Source organism: Phaseolus vulgaris, chromosome 6 (genome assembly GCF_000499845.2).
Source record: "Phaseolus vulgaris cultivar G19833 chromosome 6, P. vulgaris v2.0, whole genome shotgun sequence".
Lineage (NCBI taxonomy): Eukaryota > Viridiplantae > Streptophyta > Magnoliopsida > Fabales > Fabaceae > Phaseolus > Phaseolus vulgaris.
In genome coordinates, this window is record NC_023754.2 from 16,612,681 (window position 1) to 16,630,149 (window position 17,469).

Here is a 17,469-nt window from a genome sequence, read left to right on the forward strand (position 1 = left end):
TTTGAGTATACAATGTCTATCTAAGTTTCGTGTTAAAGTGTTAAACTATCATTGAATTTAAATACAAGTATATATGTCTCTCAAGACTATATTGTGTTAAACTTTTCTTGAGTTTAAACATGAGAACACAATGTCTCTCTAGACAAAATAATGGAATCTCTTTGGATTATACAACAAGAAGTTGTTTGATATAAGATTCATACTCAAATAAGTGGTTATGAAATCTAGGTTTGTCCTAAAAAAACTTACTTCAGAATAGAGAAAAATATAAAAATATGATTAACTTTATTTCTAAGTTGTCTAAAAGAGAAACTATATAACTTAAGTACTTGAAAGCTTTCCCAAACTATTCTCAAGGAGGTGAGACTCACTTGTTGTCTCTTGGAACCTTAGTCTTTTCTTTGCATAAGATAACATCCTTATATATGCATCTATAAAAGACGGTTGTAAATTGTGTGTTTTAAGAAATCTTGCTACATAACTTTTCAAAAGGACAAGACTTTCTACTTGCATGTACTATGAAGTACGAGGAGATGTTTCTTCATTCTCTTTATAGTTGTTCTATTTATGCTTTAGTTAACAATACCCAAATGAGCATACACACATTGATGTATGATACTTTACATTAACATCTTCTTGGAGAGCGTTCTTAGTCAACTATCGTAGATATTAGATGATGTTATATCATACTTATGTGTCTAGTGTCGGACACTTGTCTAGCATACCTGTCTTGCATTTATATCTTCATCTAGTGCTTATGTGAGATTTTGTTGGTATTGTGTACATTAACCAGTGAAACATGTATTTGTTGCTTAAGAAAGACACATCTAGTAAAACTTGTGTATAGTGTTTACATTAGATGTGTCTAAATTTCAAAGACATCTGACACCTATACTTGTTTAGTGTTTTTCCTTTGTTTGATGCTTTTATAGAACACTTGTATCTAAGTCACTTGAGGTCCATTACACTTGCATTTGGTAAACCTTCCATCTAGTGTCAAATGTATTTATCATCTTATAGTGCATTTTGTCTTTATAAGTTTGTGACTTTATGTCTTTATAAGTTTGTGAGTTTATGATTAGAACTTTGTTTAGAATTTGACATAATGTTGCTTTATTTATCGTGACTTCTTTTCAAATGTGATCATTTTGATCATAACATGCATTTAAAAGAATGAGTGTGTCTTTGTATAATCATCATTATGACCATCTCAAAAAATTCATAGATAATTTTTTCCGCTTTGTTAAGTATCTAACATTTATTATATACTAAATAATTTTGTTATTTTTTTTATTTGTTTCCAAATATAGGTTCTTTAGTTTTGAGATAAAAAAAACTATTATCTTATTATAATTAAACTCATTTTTGTCTCAACAAAGTGTTTGAAATAAAAATAAAAACATTTTACATTTTATGCATAAAATAATTTGTAAAATAAATTATATAACCTCCTTAAATTCGTATTTTGAACTAATATACAAACTATTTTTATCTCAAAAAAACAATTTTTATACTTTCTTGTCTTTTAAAATTACTTATTCAAACACGTTTAAACTATACATAAGCAACACGAGGTTTAACCCTAAATCCTATAAAGTAATTTATAAACAGTGGTTGATAGAATATATGCAAGATTTTAAGATAAATCATCAGGAATAACATTAACGATTTCTTTTTTCTTTTGTTAATAGTGATTTATATAAAGATTCCAACGCAAGAATAATTTATGGAACATTTTGAAACTTACCTCACTCGTGAATCACACACGTGCATAATTATTATTTATATGAAGAAATTTGACAGAAATAAAATAAAATAATATATATAAGCAGTAATAATGTAATGCATACAATTCTAGTGGTGCAAATAAATATCAAGAAACACAAGCTTTTATAGTTTTAAAAATAAATAGAAACTTTCACGAGATATACGAGTTTTCTTTATTTAATGTTAGACTTTTTTTTTCAATATTATTATTATAAAATTACTTTTTTAACATACAAATTCAAAAACGTAAATCACTATCATTCATATAAACCAAATTGTAAAAAGCCCTTACATTATTATTTAGTTATAAATAATGGTAATATAATTATTAAGAACGTCATTCTAAAATTTAATAAACTTAATAATTTGTGATTAAATAACATGCCTGCTTTTATGTCATAAAATACTAAATCTATGAATGTTCTAAAATTCAATATACATAATTATCAAAATAGCATGACATGATTCAACTATTGAATCCAAATTCCAAAGAAATATTAATCAAAGAAGTGTGTAAATACGTAGTCTTAAAATAAGCAATTCCATTGAGAAAAGAAGTATTATTATATTTGAATAGGTAACTAGATAGCTAGTGCATCACATCAATTAGCAAAGGTTGTTAGACACAATTCTATTTTGTATGATATAAAAAGTTTACAAAGTCATAGTCACAGAAAATATTAATCAAAAAGCTTGAAAGCTGAAACAATTTGATATTAACAGCTAGGAAGCTATCTGTGGCTATAACCAACCAATAAACTCAACTTTTATGGCAGAGATTTGACTTTGGTCGAACCATTTTCAATAAAAAAAATTACAAAATTTAATGTTTAATATTTTATTTAATAAATATTAAGAAATGAATTTTAAGTTTAACTCAATTTTGTCAAATCAGCTAATATTATGAAATATCTTTATCTTCCTTGACGTCGAATCTTCAACACACCCTCTCAAGTTAGGGTCCTCTAACTCGTGCATATGATTATATATTTATGGGTGGTTCAATAGTGGATAACCTGATAAATCCAACAAATTTCCATATTAAGAAGTGCACTTTAAGCCTAATTAAATCATATAAATTCAGTTTATAAGATGAAATTTACATTTACTAATATATTATGAAATGTTTTTATTTCAAATCGATGTGAGATCTTTAATAATAAATTCTATGTACAATTTTATACTTTTAATAAATAATGTAAGTATGTAAAAATATAAGCTTAATGACGAAGAGTATTAATGTAAGAAGTTGACTAGTAAAAAAATATTATTAGTACTATGTTTAAGGAACTTCTTATGAAAGTTAACAATTTTATTTTATATATGCGAGTGAATTAACATGTGATTTATATGTAATAAAAAAAAAATTATATAACACACATTACTCTCCCATGTGTTTCATCTTTATGACTTTTTCCCTTTGCTTATGCGTATTGGTTTTAACTCTTATGGCCATCAAATGCTTAGAGATGTGACTTCACGTGTTTGTCTTTCGATAACAATATTCAAAGCATGCCAACCTTATGAAATTTTTGTCACTTGTCCCCATTTTGGCACAAAGCATCCATGGTAAGTTTATTACATTTTTTGGTCGATTTTTGCACCTAAATGGTGTAATTTGACTTTCTAATTATGAAAAAGAGTAAAATAAAATTTATTATGAGATTAAATCGTGTATGCATGTATGATTTATAAAGTTGTGCATGATTGAGACGATTTTAGTTGTTTTAAAACTATATTGAAATCGTATCACACATGCACAACTTTAATCATTTGGATTTAACTGTAATAAAATTATGTTATTTATGCACGATTTCAATATAATTTTTTAATTAAATTCGTTCTATCGTTATACGACTTTGACTTCGAATCTCACCAATACTGAAGTTATCTTCGTTGATAATGACTTCTTCACACAAATTTGTGCTCTCAATATACGACTTATCTAATTTCATAATAATTTATTTTAACCCATTCTCATAATTATAAAAGTGAAATTGCACCATTTAGTGAAAAAATAAAAAAGATGGCCTCTTCAAATTGAATGTGCAATTTAGGGTGGACCAAATTTTGGGTCACACTTATTGTGGTATATATTATACAAAAAGAAGGGCACGCGAATGAAAGTTGATATCTATAAGCCACAAAGAAATCTTATCTCTTGTGCAATTTTATGATTTTGGTTTCTTACAAGTGTTTCTTTTTTGGTATCTTTCCCTTAGCAAATTCTTAGAAAAACAAAAGTTTGGGAGTTGCCTTTAGAATCTTTGAAAAAAGATGTAAGAAGAATTAGATGAAGGAATTAAAGTTAAAGACACTCACACCTTTTCCCAATTGTAAGAAAACACAGCACTCAAATTGGATTAGAAATATAAGGTAATCTTTGTCTTTTGGTTAAAGTTTGTTATTGGCGAATGGTATAGAGATGTTGAATAATGCAACAAGAGGGAATTTGGAAAGAAGAGAGAAACATGGCAAAGGGGATTGAAGGTGATAGATAATGGCAAAGTGACACACTAGTCACCACAATTGCAAGCTTTTCAACGTGTAAGATTCTCCAATAACACAAAATTGTATTTGTCAAAAGTGGGGAATCACCTCATTTAATATTGAAGGGTGGCGTGGTGCTTTGGCTGGTTGAAAAATGAAAGAAGCTATGGTGCTGCTATGTTGTTTCTATATGATATTGGATTGAAAAAATTAAATGAAGTTAGTTTAGCCTTTGAAAAAGTGAGAGCCACTTCAATTCAGTTTTTAAATTCATCATGGTTTGCTTCCACTGTTTGTGGAATTCACAGTAATAGATAAACAGTTCCATTAACATACACATAATACTGCATAAATCACACTATATGATAATATTTGGTTTCAACATTTAACAATATCTAACTCCATAACAGTATGCATATATCACACTATATGATTCAACTCTTTGCATGTTTACATATAAAACAAATGTTAAAGACGGTGATTTCTTTGTTTACTAAATGGTGGAATCAGAATGTGATTTAGAGAGAATGAGACAAGGACAAAAAGAAATGCAGAATACCTTATCCGACCGACAAGTTCTTTTTATAAACCTGCACCATGCATTTATAACATGGTTGGATTAGTTTATCTCAAAATACTACCAACTTGGTTTTTAAAACTCAATTAAAAATTATAACTTTGGTTAAGATCATTAAGTTATATAGATTATATAAGAAAAAAATAACCTAGGCAAGTGGAACGATTGCTCAAAACTTTTCTGTGGAATAAAGTGGCAGGCTGCACTGCACCTTCATGGAACTTACAAACCGACATGGATTTGATAGTGATTAGTGAGAGATGAGAAGAGAGTGGTCACCCTCCCATCTGTCATGCACAAAGACAGACAACCTTTTCTTGCTAAAATGTTTTGATCAATTCCAATGGTTATTGTTCATTGAATGTCAGTTATGAATGAGTTAAAGAGTCCACTAGAAATAATCGAGTAATGTATAATTTTAGTGTCACTGTTATTATGCACCTAAAAAACAGAAGAAACATGAACTACGAGTAAAGAAAGAGCTTTACAAAGAGTTGTAAAAAATTGAATCATAAATTTATTCTAATAAATTTCAATCAATCATAATGAGAATGTTACTAGCATTCTTCTTTGCATTTGCCGCAGCATTGGCTATAATCTAATATACCAGCATTCTTGAAAATATATTTCATTAGATGAACAGCATCTGTAAGGCCTTTTTTCTTAACAAATAAAAATCAGTATACAATGAGAAGGAAGGGAATTTTGGCATCAGTCATGTCAACACAAAAATAAGAACCTGCTCCACAAATTAATACTTCTAAGCTTAACCACTACAAGAACCAGTTATGTTGAGACTAGACTCCTATAAATCATGTAAACTTTTGGTTTGAGACTATATGTAAGTGGGTATAAATCTCACCTTATGAATCATGTTTATAAAGTTGAGTTAAGCTTAAAGTTCAGATCTTAATAGAATGATTTCACTTCTTTTTGGAAAGGTTACTTGATCAGGTCTAAGTTTAGATAGTATAATATCTGAATATGTAAGATCAATTGAATTGCTGGAAAATTCAGGAAGTGAATCTTGGCTGCAAGTAAAAGATGTAAACGTTTTTGGTTTGACATCTTCACTGGGAAATTCACCCCCCATTAGGTAACCACTTTAGTTTATAGGATTTAGCTGCATTAATATCACAATATCATCACGCAAGAGAGATTGATGCAAGGTTAAAGGATAAAGTCAAATAGCCAAATAGGTAACTAAAAGCACCATATATATTATCTGCAATACCTCAAGTCCTGTATCTGCAATACGAGGTTGAGTTACTTCACGATGTCCATGTATGTAGCCCAAAGAAAATGGTGCTTTTTTCATTCCTGTCATCTCCCGCATTATCTGATCAAATGAATAAAACCAAACATAAGACTAGTGTAAAATACTATACATAACTGTAGCTAATAAAAGAAATCTCCATTCAGCAAAACACATCAACGCAAGTGAATTAACCCCTCTCATGCAATATGTCCCCTCTTGCTTTAATAAATTTAAAGAAAACTTTCAACTTGTAAAGGTATCACATTTTATATTATCCATGTATAATGTATCATTTCATAATAAGTATTTCCATAACTATCCTGAATTTGTTAATACAAACCATACATTTTTTAGAGGATAATCAAATTTAGGGGTGTGCAAAAAATTCAGTTTACTAAAAAATCGAACAGTTTTAAATTGTTCAGTCCAAATTGAAACATAATAGAGAACCAGTTGGGAGGAAAACAACTTTTCAAGAACCAGTTCTGAAGAGGTTTTGAACTAAACTGATTTCAAACCATTTAAAATATCGAATTGGTTTTGAAGTAAACCAGATTTCACTACTACTATGCAATGCATAGCTGCAATGGGTAAATGAAACAACTTTAAACAGGAATCTTACTTTGTGGGACTAAAGAGGGATTATATAACAAAGAAAGTAACATAAATCTACAGCAGTCTTCACTATCATGTGCAAAGTTTTAGTAGCACCAAAAGCAAAATGAAAATTCCAAAGAGCACATATAAATAATCTATGTTCCTTGCTCCAAAATGAAAGCTACCATTACCTATTGACTCAACCTTCATCTTATTATTACATAATTTCCTTTTTTTTTCTTTTCCATGATACTGAAAATTGTTGTGAAATATATTTCCTCTTATTTCAAAGATGATTGAATGAAAGAAAAGACTGGGAGCCTTGAATATCAGTATTCCAGGCCATATAAACACAATTCACACAATGTAATGCCTTTGATAATCTAGCTAATAGACACTAGATCCATTTGGGTCAATCCAAAGTAAATTGAGGACCTACTGATAAAAATTGGAGTAGAATAAATCCAATAATTTGAAATCAAGGGAAATAAATTTAACTCTTGCAAGTTTGCAACTCTGTCAAACTCTACAATAAAGCATTATTGTCTACAAGGACACATGTACCTCGTCTGCATTTAGAGCTGCTTGTACAGCTAAAGATTTAAAACAAAATGTTAATTTAAATTCAGAAATCTGTCAAATCTTCAAGGTATATTCATAAGTCTATATTAGGTTGTCAACAACATTAGGTCCATTAAGGATAAAAACATTCAAAATCCTAACCTCGAACAATAGCACCAACAAAATGCGTCAAAATATTTAAAAAAATCCCATCACCATTGTACACAATCATCAGGGAAGCAAAAATATATCACCTCTTGACATAAGAATTATTGGAATGCATTGGCAATTGCTGGATCAACACCAAATAAATCAAACTCCATCATCTGTAAGCTGATTCACTTCAACTTTGAAGTTTTCACAGAAGCTATCAAACCACACACTATTATCAACTCCCAAAAGCGCATAAGCACCAGAGTATTGTACAGTAAGTCTACAAACACCAACATAAAAACAACGAAAATAAAAAACCCCTTCAAAGATAATAACAAATGTGAAAACTTGGAATCCTAACTCCTACAATTCCAGCACCCCAATTGAGAATTTAGAAACTTTATGAAACTGAGCGTTAAAAAATAAAATAAAAAATGATAAAAAAAGTGTAGCATATAAAGGGTAACAGGGCCTACATGCACAGGAGCATCGTTGTTGCAAAGAACACGCGTTTTGAAAATTTGGAGTAGTGGTTTGAGCTTTGATAGAACATTTTCTAAGCTCATTATATAATCAAATCCTAATCCATTATTACTCTGTTCCGCCATGGATTCGTCTTCTTCCGGCATCCTTGTTGTGTTCTTCTTCTTCTTTCTACGCAAAAAAAAAAAAAAAAATTAAAAAAAATTGATTATGGTTTAAGGTTTTCGCGGGAATTAATTATAATATAATATAGTTTTTTTTAGCATATTTTTCATTCAAAATTACATAAAAAACGATAAAAAAAAAACTATATTTAAGTGTGTTAAATTAAATATTGATATTGATCTACTCCATTTTAGTATAAATACATTTTTTGCTTCTTTAGTTTAAATTTTACGATTTTTTTCTTTGATATTATTATCAAATTAACTTAAATCATTAATATATGTTATTATTATATTATTAAAAAGAGGTTTTTAAGTGGATTTTTTTAAAGTGTCGAAGTAGATTTTTTCTTCTTATTTTTACATCAAATTTTAAAGTCTATTTGTTTATTTTTTATTTTTAATAGAAATAACAATTTTTTGAATGTTTAATATTTAAATATAAATAATAATAATAATATTCTAATATATACACTTATATTTGTTTCTGTCGTAATTTAATATTTTATTTAAATTTTTATATTATATTAATAGATGGTACTATTCATCTTAAAATATAATAAATTATTTATATTTAATTTCATATTTTTTTTATTAATTTATTGGGGTGCAATAAAATTTTATAAATTCATTCAATAGTATATTTTTTTAAACTCATTTGTTGTATTGGCCTTATTTTTACGGGGTTAATATATACAAATCAATTATTGTTTAGATAAAATAATAAATATAAGTTTTGAAACTGAAAAAAACTTCTAATACAACCTAATATAATTTTAAAAAATATTATTAAATTTTTTTACTATTTAGATACGTTATATTTTCTTATTATATTTTTCACCCTACTTTTAGGACAAACAATAAAAATTGAAGAAAAAATTTCCATGTAACATTGACAATAATATATACCTATATTGTTGCCTCCTATCATAACTACTATATTTTTTAATTATTTAGTTTTCGAGTCATCACTATTATATTTTCAAATAATAAATATTATTCTAACCAAATCCCACACTATTTCTAATAATTCAATAATTACGTATAACGGGTTAAGTGTTACTTATTAGCTTTTGTTAAAATATCTACACAGATTTTTTTTTTCTCATAATAAAATAGATTAAAAAACTATTGTTTATGTATCGTATAAAATATTTTGTTATGTCATTAAGCCCAATCTATATTTTTTTAAACCTATATTTTGTTATATATATTTTTGTTTATATTTTATATAGATATTATAGTACAAAATTATTTGAAAAATATTTAATTTCGATGCATAATTATGGTGTTTGAAAAATGTGTTTAAAAAAAAATTATATGTGTTTAATATTTGTTTATCGGTTTAGATTTTTTTTTATCTGAGTAGATAATACAAAATTTTCAGCTGTCAAAATAATAATTTCAATTATGTTACATTTTGTAGTAATATATTGAAACCAGAAATGAGCAATATAAAAATATAATTAGTCTTTCCGACAATATTTGAAGATAAATATTAATATATATAAGTGTTTACTCTTTCATTGAAAACTTTTAATTTTTTATTATTAGAATTAAACACATTAAACCACCATAAAAAAATTAAATCCCTATCTAATTAAATACATTTTGAAAGAATAAATCGCATTTAAAGAATGTCTTTATATTATTAAATATAAAAAAATCTAAATTAAGAATCAAATTTCTAATTATATACTTTAAATATAAAGTAATTTATTATTTATATTTCATATAAAAAGTATAATACATAAATATTTTGTAAAGATTTAATTTCAATGTGTAATTACTATACGTTATCTAATATTTTATTAAAACAAATATGTATGAGTTCTAAAAAGAGTCCACTATATTTGCTAAATATTTTTTATAATTTTATCGAGGCCACAAATTGAATAGTATAAAAGTATAATTTATTTTTTCCATAACATTTGAAAATAAAAATTAATAACTAACAACTATATATTCCATGTTTACCCAGTTATTAAAAAATTCTTAATTTTTATGGTAATTAAAGACATTAGCTTATAATAAAATAAGCATTCGGATATTCCCATTTAGTTAACTAAGATTTAAAAGAATAAAGTTCATTTAAATAATATTTTATATTATCAAAAGGAATAATATAAATTAGAATAAAAATAATCACATTCTTGAAAGAAAAAAGTTATTGATTATTTATGTTTTATATAAAGATTACAGAGCGTGATCATTTGAAAAACATTTAACTCCAATACGTAATTAGTATACACCGTTGAAGTCTTTTTTATTTAAACAAATGAGTTCAAGAAAAAACGAATTGTAAACTGGTGAATAGTTTATTTTAATTTTTAATTAGAGTAAAATGATAATATAAATGTTTGAAGAATAAAAATAATATTCTCAATAATAATATATTGAAACTACAAAATCCATAATATAAAAATATAAATTTTCTCAAAATATTTAAAGATAAAAATGTATAACTGACTATTAATTTTCCATATTTACTTCCTAATTAAAAGTCTGTAATAATGCTCATTATAATTAAAAACATTAACTTAAGGAAAAATAAATATTTTAAGTCCCCATTCAATTAAATAAGATTTTGGAAAAATATATTACATTAAAATAAACAAATATACCCTTTTTTACACATTAACAATGAATAAAACAACTGAGATGCAACGATAAGGAATGGAAAATAGATTAAAATGAATTGATGGCACATAAGAAAAAGAAATATTTCTTTTCTGATTTACAGCTTTGCAGATGGAAAGTGAAAATGAATATCAGCAGCTAACCATGTGTTTGGAAACTTGTTTTACAACTAGTAATTCATGACTGGAACTCAAAATAACAACTACCAAAAGCTTCAACATATGACTAACTCGAACAAAAATCCCTATAAATTACCTTAGAAAAAAAAAACAAAAATGTGCCCTACGAATAGGGCATGCCTATGATTTCAGGGTACATTTCAAGGGAAAAGACAATCACCCCAGTACTCTCCCGTCACTGTTTCATCTCTTCTTGCCACTGGCTTTGGTCATTTTGTGCTTCTGTGGTTTAACACCTTTTCTCTTTTCTTCTCGTAAAGCATTTCTCTTCTCCTCCCTGCAGGAACCACAAAATGATTAAGGTTTTCATAGGAAGGTTTATTTCCATAAGCTATTATAAATTTATTAATAAAGTTATATTCTAAGTTTACACGGAGAAAACATCTAACCTGGCTTTTGAAATCTCTTCCTTCGATGGAAATTGTCTCTTAGTCCTCTTTTTGGGTTCAGATTCAGAAGATTCTTTGCCATTTTCTTTTAGACCGTTAACTGGTTTAGAGGGGAACTTTCTTTTCTTCGTCTTCTCGGATTCAGATTTAAGAGTTGCATTGCCATTTTCTTTTTTACCATCATTTGATTTTTCCTTCTCGTTCTCCAACGTGGTAACGGTACCTTCTTCCATCTCGGCTATTTCTGATGATTTTGCACCTGCCTTTGTGTTGCTCATTTTTTTCAACTGCAATATTAGGGAGTGCAAAAACTCAGTTTGTTTAAGCCCCACATATATAACGGTACTTTACGCTTCCCAACTAATGTATAACATTGGCAAGAAAGATCGAACTTTTCCAGCTGAGAGGTTAGATACTAAAACTAATGGAAACAATTTACATCTTTTATATTGCACTCCGATAAGTAGAACTGAACTCAATCCACAAGTTAACAACAAAGATAATTAGATAAGTTTCAAACAAACAAGATAAATTTGTAACTAGATTTTACCCAAAAATTTGTAATCCAACAATCTCGCTTTATTTATCCAATTTCATTTATCAAACAGAGAATACACACCTTTGCCACAAAAAAACCATCCATATTTTGCACGTGAGGATAGAAACGCCTTGTCTTTTCCAAAGAAGGGTGAAAACGTTGTTCCCTAAACCTTATAAACCTGATGGAATGCAAATGTCAAATATATTGACATACATAATTCCTAATCATAACAACAAAGAATTAGAAATAAAATCATTACCCTGGACGCCCAAAATCAAGTCCACATGGAACCAGTTTAACATCCCGCTTTTTGAGCGCATAGTCAATAACTGCTTCATTCTGAAGAATAATGAAAGAACTTTTAGGAAATACAACATGAAAAAGGAAAGAAAAGAAAACAAACATACAAACTAAGAAGTTTCAATTCAACTGAAAAACAAACCTCGGCAACCATGATTGAGCATGTAGAATAAACAATGTATCCCCCAGATTTTGAATTAGAATCCACCATGTCAATTGCCGCAAGAATAAGCTCCTGAGGAAAAAAAAAAGGTAACAAACAAGACTATATAAGGATAAACAATTATTCAAGTGCTATATATATTTGTTTTACCAGCAAGAAAGAAATTTATTGTGAGAGAGGCAGAATAACTTGTCCACTATTTTATTGGCAGACAAAAGATGAATTATGCCCCAGCCTGACTTTGCTCACTTCCCAAACAACATTTCAAAAAAAAAATGTCAATTTACCTTCTGTAGCTGCGCACACTTCTGTATATCTTCCAAACTTTTAGAGGATTTAACAGACTCATCTTTGGATATAACCTGCAGACATAAAGTCCTTCAGTGTCTTTCAACGTTTTTCAAGAAAAAACGACACAAAATTCCCCAAACATTAACCCCCGAATATTATTCACTATTTCTTACCCCAGTTCCACTGCAAGGGGCATCCAATAATACTCTATCAACTGCATTGACACCTAAAACTTTTGGAAGCTGAAATAGATGATATAGACATTAGACAGATGTAAGCATGTACAATAGAGAATATCATTATAGGGCCTACAAACCTACAAATTATAGGAGTTACAAATGAATAAACAATGTAACAACTTCTTGTCAAACCAAACATATAATAGAGAACAGAGAAGCCAGATGGATAGTCTAATAATAAAATACAAAACCAAATGACAATAATACAATCTAATACGAGTGGCAATGCGGGTTGACCCGCCCTACATAGGCCTGCCCCGCATTGGGGGCCGGGTTGGCCCGCCCCACACAAGGAGTGAGGGCTCATTTCACTGGCCCACCTCACATAAGAGATAACCTGCGGGTTATTTTTTTTCAAAAATTAAATTTTTATTATAAAAAAACTTATTCCTACTACTGAAAAATTAAAATTTTATTCGTATTTTAATTAATTCAATTAAGATAAAAGATATAAATTCAAAGTATGAGGGTTGTTAGAAGATTTGATTAAAAATAATTAAAGTTCAGCTTTGCATCTATTTTTTTTTCATTTTTTTCCTATATATGTATGTAAATGTATAAGAATATCTTATCAAAGTTTTGCTACAAAATATTTTAATGAAGATGACTAATTTTTTAACTATCCTATTAAAATCTCTTCTTTATATTATTTTTTTATTAACAAATTTTAAATATAAGACTTTAGTTTGAACTAAATCTAGTCAATATCACTCTTAATACTTACTAACCCCTTTAGATGATTAAAATAAAACATTATTTTTTTGGTGCATTAAATTCAATTTTTTTTAAATAAAATAAAATAAAGGTCACAATAATGGAGGAATGGGGTATAATTCTTTTTTTTACAAAAAAAAAAAATTATTATTATTATTTATGCGGGCCAGACCGCCCCATCCCGCTATTGGCCCGCACTACGGACCAAATCGGGTCAGCAGGCTAGATTAATGAGCCCGCCCTACACTTTGTGGTAGCGGGCTGCGGGTTTGCCCACATGACCCATACCGCATTGCCATTCATACAATCTAATAGCAGTAAGGACATCAAAGCTCGTTTGTAGCAAAACAAGTAAACACTAAAACAATAATAACTGGGGATAAAGATGCTAACCTCCTTTCCATCATAGTTACAGACTACAGTATTGGATACACCCATACGATGCAAATTTGCAGTCAATGACTTAAGCCTTGGTACCTTCATTTCATTTGCAAAAATTATTCCTGCCATAAAAAAGAAGTATGATTGGACCACTAGAAACATGAATTAAAAACAAAAACTCGTTTCACATGATTTTCATGCATTAAGATGCAAGAGAAAGCAAACAGTTAGTTAAGAGACACAAATTCAAAGATCCAACAGCCTGTAAAAATACCTTGCATAAAAAATGAGCAGGATAATGCTTTTTTCTATCATCAAAATTTGATTGAAAAGTTTCACATGATTTTCGTGCATTAAAAAATAATGAAACCAGTGTAAAGTTCAATCTAATTCTGATAAAACAAATTCCACAGTCCAGAATAAAGTAAAATGTTTGGCTCCTTTTCCTGCTAGTATTTATTTATCAAAAAAATATTCCAAATCATCCAACTATATATTATATGGACAAAAAGCACATAAACATACATTAAAATAAAGACACTACATACAATTCATATGAAAAAAAAACATTGTTTTACCAAAAGGGCCACACTATAATGTATTTTTTGTAGAAGACATTTCAGCTCAGCTTTTATGCATGTAGAACACAGCATTTCATGGAATATATACTTGACAATATCCAAATAAATAACATGATGAGTAACATGATTACAAGTCCTTACAACAATATGATTACAAGGTTTACAGACTATTTAGTGCCAAATAATAGGTATAAAAGGTTTGAAATGAATGAAACAAAGAAAAACATGAAAAAATACCAGAGTTCTTCATTAGAGCAGCGATGTAAGTTGTTTTACCACCTGGTGCAGCTCTGCAAAAGGTATAAACTTCCTTCAGAAAAATAAAAGCATTGCAAAAGATATGAATGATAATATTACCATCTTATAACCTAAGAAGCACAGACATCTTAAAAGCCGTCAAGCACGTCACAATCATGTTAGAACTTGACCATGTTAGCTACTGTATGGACACTTTCAATTTTAGCTACATTTTTACAATGGTTTATACTTACGCCATATCAACAACTCGTTCCTTCTCCTGAGGAGCCAAGGCCATGACAGGCAGAAAAGAGCTCGCACTTTGTAGCTACAAAAAGAACTAGTAGTAAGTGCACCATGCAATATTAAATTAAATGCCATGAGAAGCCACAGTAGTAAAAGGCCACCTACCATGTAGAAACCAGCCATATACTCAGGAGTGGCACCAATAGGCACTTGAGAATCATACACAACAAGTCCAACCTTTGGATAAAAAATATCACCCCAGTATCTTATTAGTTTGTTGCTAGTACTCACGATAAAAACAACTACATAATACAAAAAGTCAACAGCAACAAAGAAATATAAGGTCCAAATTTGCCAGACATGAGTCCTTTACCTTTGACCATTTGCTTAAAGGATCCAAATTAACTCCCCTATTTATCAAAACATCAGCCAAATCCCTTCTGCGTGTCTGAGTGAATGCAGAAGAAAAATTCATACTATCAGTGGGGAACATGATTAAATCCACATTAAGATATAAGCCCAAAATGACAGAAAATGACATGCAACCTTCAATGTGTTAGTCCTTAGACACATAGGGCGTGGCTTTTCAAAGGCTTCAATCAGTTCCATAAGTTCAACAACTGGAAACATCTGAAACAAAACAAAATACCGAGTTTTAATACAAAAACCTAATACACATCAATAAAACACAAGTCCCTTTTCTATGTCCAGTCACCCCAAGGTAAAAATGAACACAAAGAGCAATTAAAGCATTTGGGAAGAAATTAAAGTTCACCGTGCTAGCAGTAAAAATATAATGATACCAACCTCCACTAGAGCACCCATTAGGAACTCATTGTAGCCATAGTATGAGCAAATATCTTTCTTAAGCAGGTCAACATAATCTTTCCTCGTTGCCCCATCTTGCCTCAAAACCTTCAAATTTGAAAGAACACGAACAACTACAAAAACAAACATTTAAAACAGGTACAACTTAGCATGTATTTGGATATCCATTTAGAGACTTCTAAACTGAAAATCTTTCCCCACTAAGCAACAATGGGAGATGCAACTATATTGATGGATTTGGAAAAACGTGAATTGTTTTCCCAAACACGCACTTGTAGCACAACATGAACAGTATTCTCGACAACAGTCAAAGAAGGTAAGCAGAATAGTAAAACTTACTCTCTTTAATCCTCCTTTGGAGATTGGAAAGATCAGGTGGATTCAAGGCCTCTTGCTCGAGTTCCTAAAGAAAAAGAAACATATTCAACACACATTCCATCATCCAATGATGTAAAAAACCAAGAGTAGCCGGCTTAAACTGCCTTTGGACACCTTAACTAAGCTTAATAGGATCTCTTTACTTGCTTGCTTATTTAAAAAGCACGACCAAGCAAACACACACTAACAACTTACATTGCATGAAAGGTAAAAAATTCCAAATAAGCTCTACAGGAGCTCTTCCTTAATCCAAACACACCCTTACTTACAATTAGCTTACTTAGCATTCTAAAGAAATACTCATTCTAAACCACTCCTATTATTTAAGCAAATGAGAAAGTGAAACCTCTGGGGTCGGCAATCTGAACTCATCAGACTCCTGGTTGATATTGAGCTGCATTTCGGCTTCCGCATCCTCTTCCTCTCTCGCCTTCTCTTCATCAATAGCTCTCGACTTCTTTTCGATATCATCATCATCCGAATCAGAACCAGAATCTTTGTCCGAACCGGAGGCTTTTCCTGCAAAGAAAAAAAAACACAAACATTAGATGAAAGTAACAACAGCAATCTCGAATGCTACACGCGCGAGCATGCGAACAACGAGCACCTTCGTCGTCATCGCTTCCTTGGAGGAAATCGTCGGCTAACGGGTCGTCCCCTTCGGAAGAGAGCTCCGACGCGGAATCGGAGTAGTCATCGCCTAGTTCGAGTTGCTGCGGTTGCTGCTGCGACGGCGTGTCTTCTTCGGATTCGGAGCTGGAATCGTGCTTGGGTTGGGTCTTCTTAGGGTTCTTCGGGGATTTGCTTTGCTTCGAAGGTTTCTTCCTCGCGGGAGCCATTGGAAGGTAGTGAACGAAGCAGTAAAAGGGCAGTGTGGTTTGCGTGCTGAGTTTCTTCTTCTTCTTCTTCTTCTGCTTAGCAAAAAAATTAAAATTCGGCTAGGGTTTAGGGTTTACCGGGAGAAACCCCGCGACGTCGTTTTATGCTTCGCTTACTTGATTGTATGTTCTTTGGATAAAAAACGAGATAAGGGTTGGGCCATTGGGTCTTGCATCTTTTCCAAATTAGGCAATTACTTCCCGCACCATATGACTTTTGACTTCCACCCAATCAACTTTTGAATTTTCAAAATTGTCTTCATTCTAAAATTAAAAATTTAAAAATAAATTTAAAAAAAATCTAAAATAGATGTTTGTATTTTGAAAATAAAAAATTTGAAATAGAATTGAAAAACCAAAATCCTATTCTGGAGTAAAAAAATATATTCTGAAAAAAAAATCAAAAGACAAAATCAGGAAAATTCTGAAAAAAT

At 29.8% G+C, this 17,469-nt stretch overlaps 1 protein-coding gene and 1 long non-coding RNA gene across 3 annotated transcripts; both read right to left on the reverse strand.

Moving 5' to 3' along the window:
- Nucleotides 1-4,619: 4,619 nt before the first annotated feature.
- On the reverse strand, nt 4,620-7,784 carry LOC137831372 (uncharacterized). 2 transcript variants are annotated; one of them, XR_011084422.1, is made up of 4 exons: nt 7,505-7,784; nt 6,069-6,173; nt 4,983-5,121; nt 4,620-4,847 (listed from the first exon to the last, which is right to left on the reverse strand). It is a non-coding gene; the product is annotated as an uncharacterized lncRNA (long non-coding RNA). The 2 variants fall into 2 exon arrangements; XR_011084421.1 differs by lacking the exons at nt 4,620-4,847; nt 4,983-5,121 and adding an exon at nt 5,555-5,957 and having other exon boundaries at nt 7,505-7,780.
- A 2,975-nt stretch (nt 7,785-10,759) lies between these two features.
- Nucleotides 10,760-17,223, reverse strand: LOC137831374 (26S rRNA (cytosine-C(5))-methyltransferase NOP2B). The gene is made up of 17 exons (XM_068639026.1): nt 16,765-17,223; nt 16,504-16,676; nt 16,119-16,182; nt 15,759-15,892; nt 15,498-15,581; nt 15,325-15,399; nt 15,117-15,188; nt 14,960-15,033; nt 14,706-14,758; nt 13,900-14,009; nt 12,727-12,795; nt 12,550-12,624; nt 12,242-12,334; nt 12,059-12,138; nt 11,878-11,977; nt 11,259-11,545; nt 10,760-11,146 (listed from the first exon to the last, which is right to left on the reverse strand). The coding sequence occupies exons 1-17, from the start codon at nt 16,994-16,996 to the stop codon at nt 11,053-11,055; spliced, it is 1,869 nt and encodes a 622-aa protein (XP_068495127.1). The 5' UTR covers nt 16,997-17,223; the 3' UTR covers nt 10,760-11,052.
- Between the last annotated feature and the right edge of the window lie 246 nt (nt 17,224-17,469).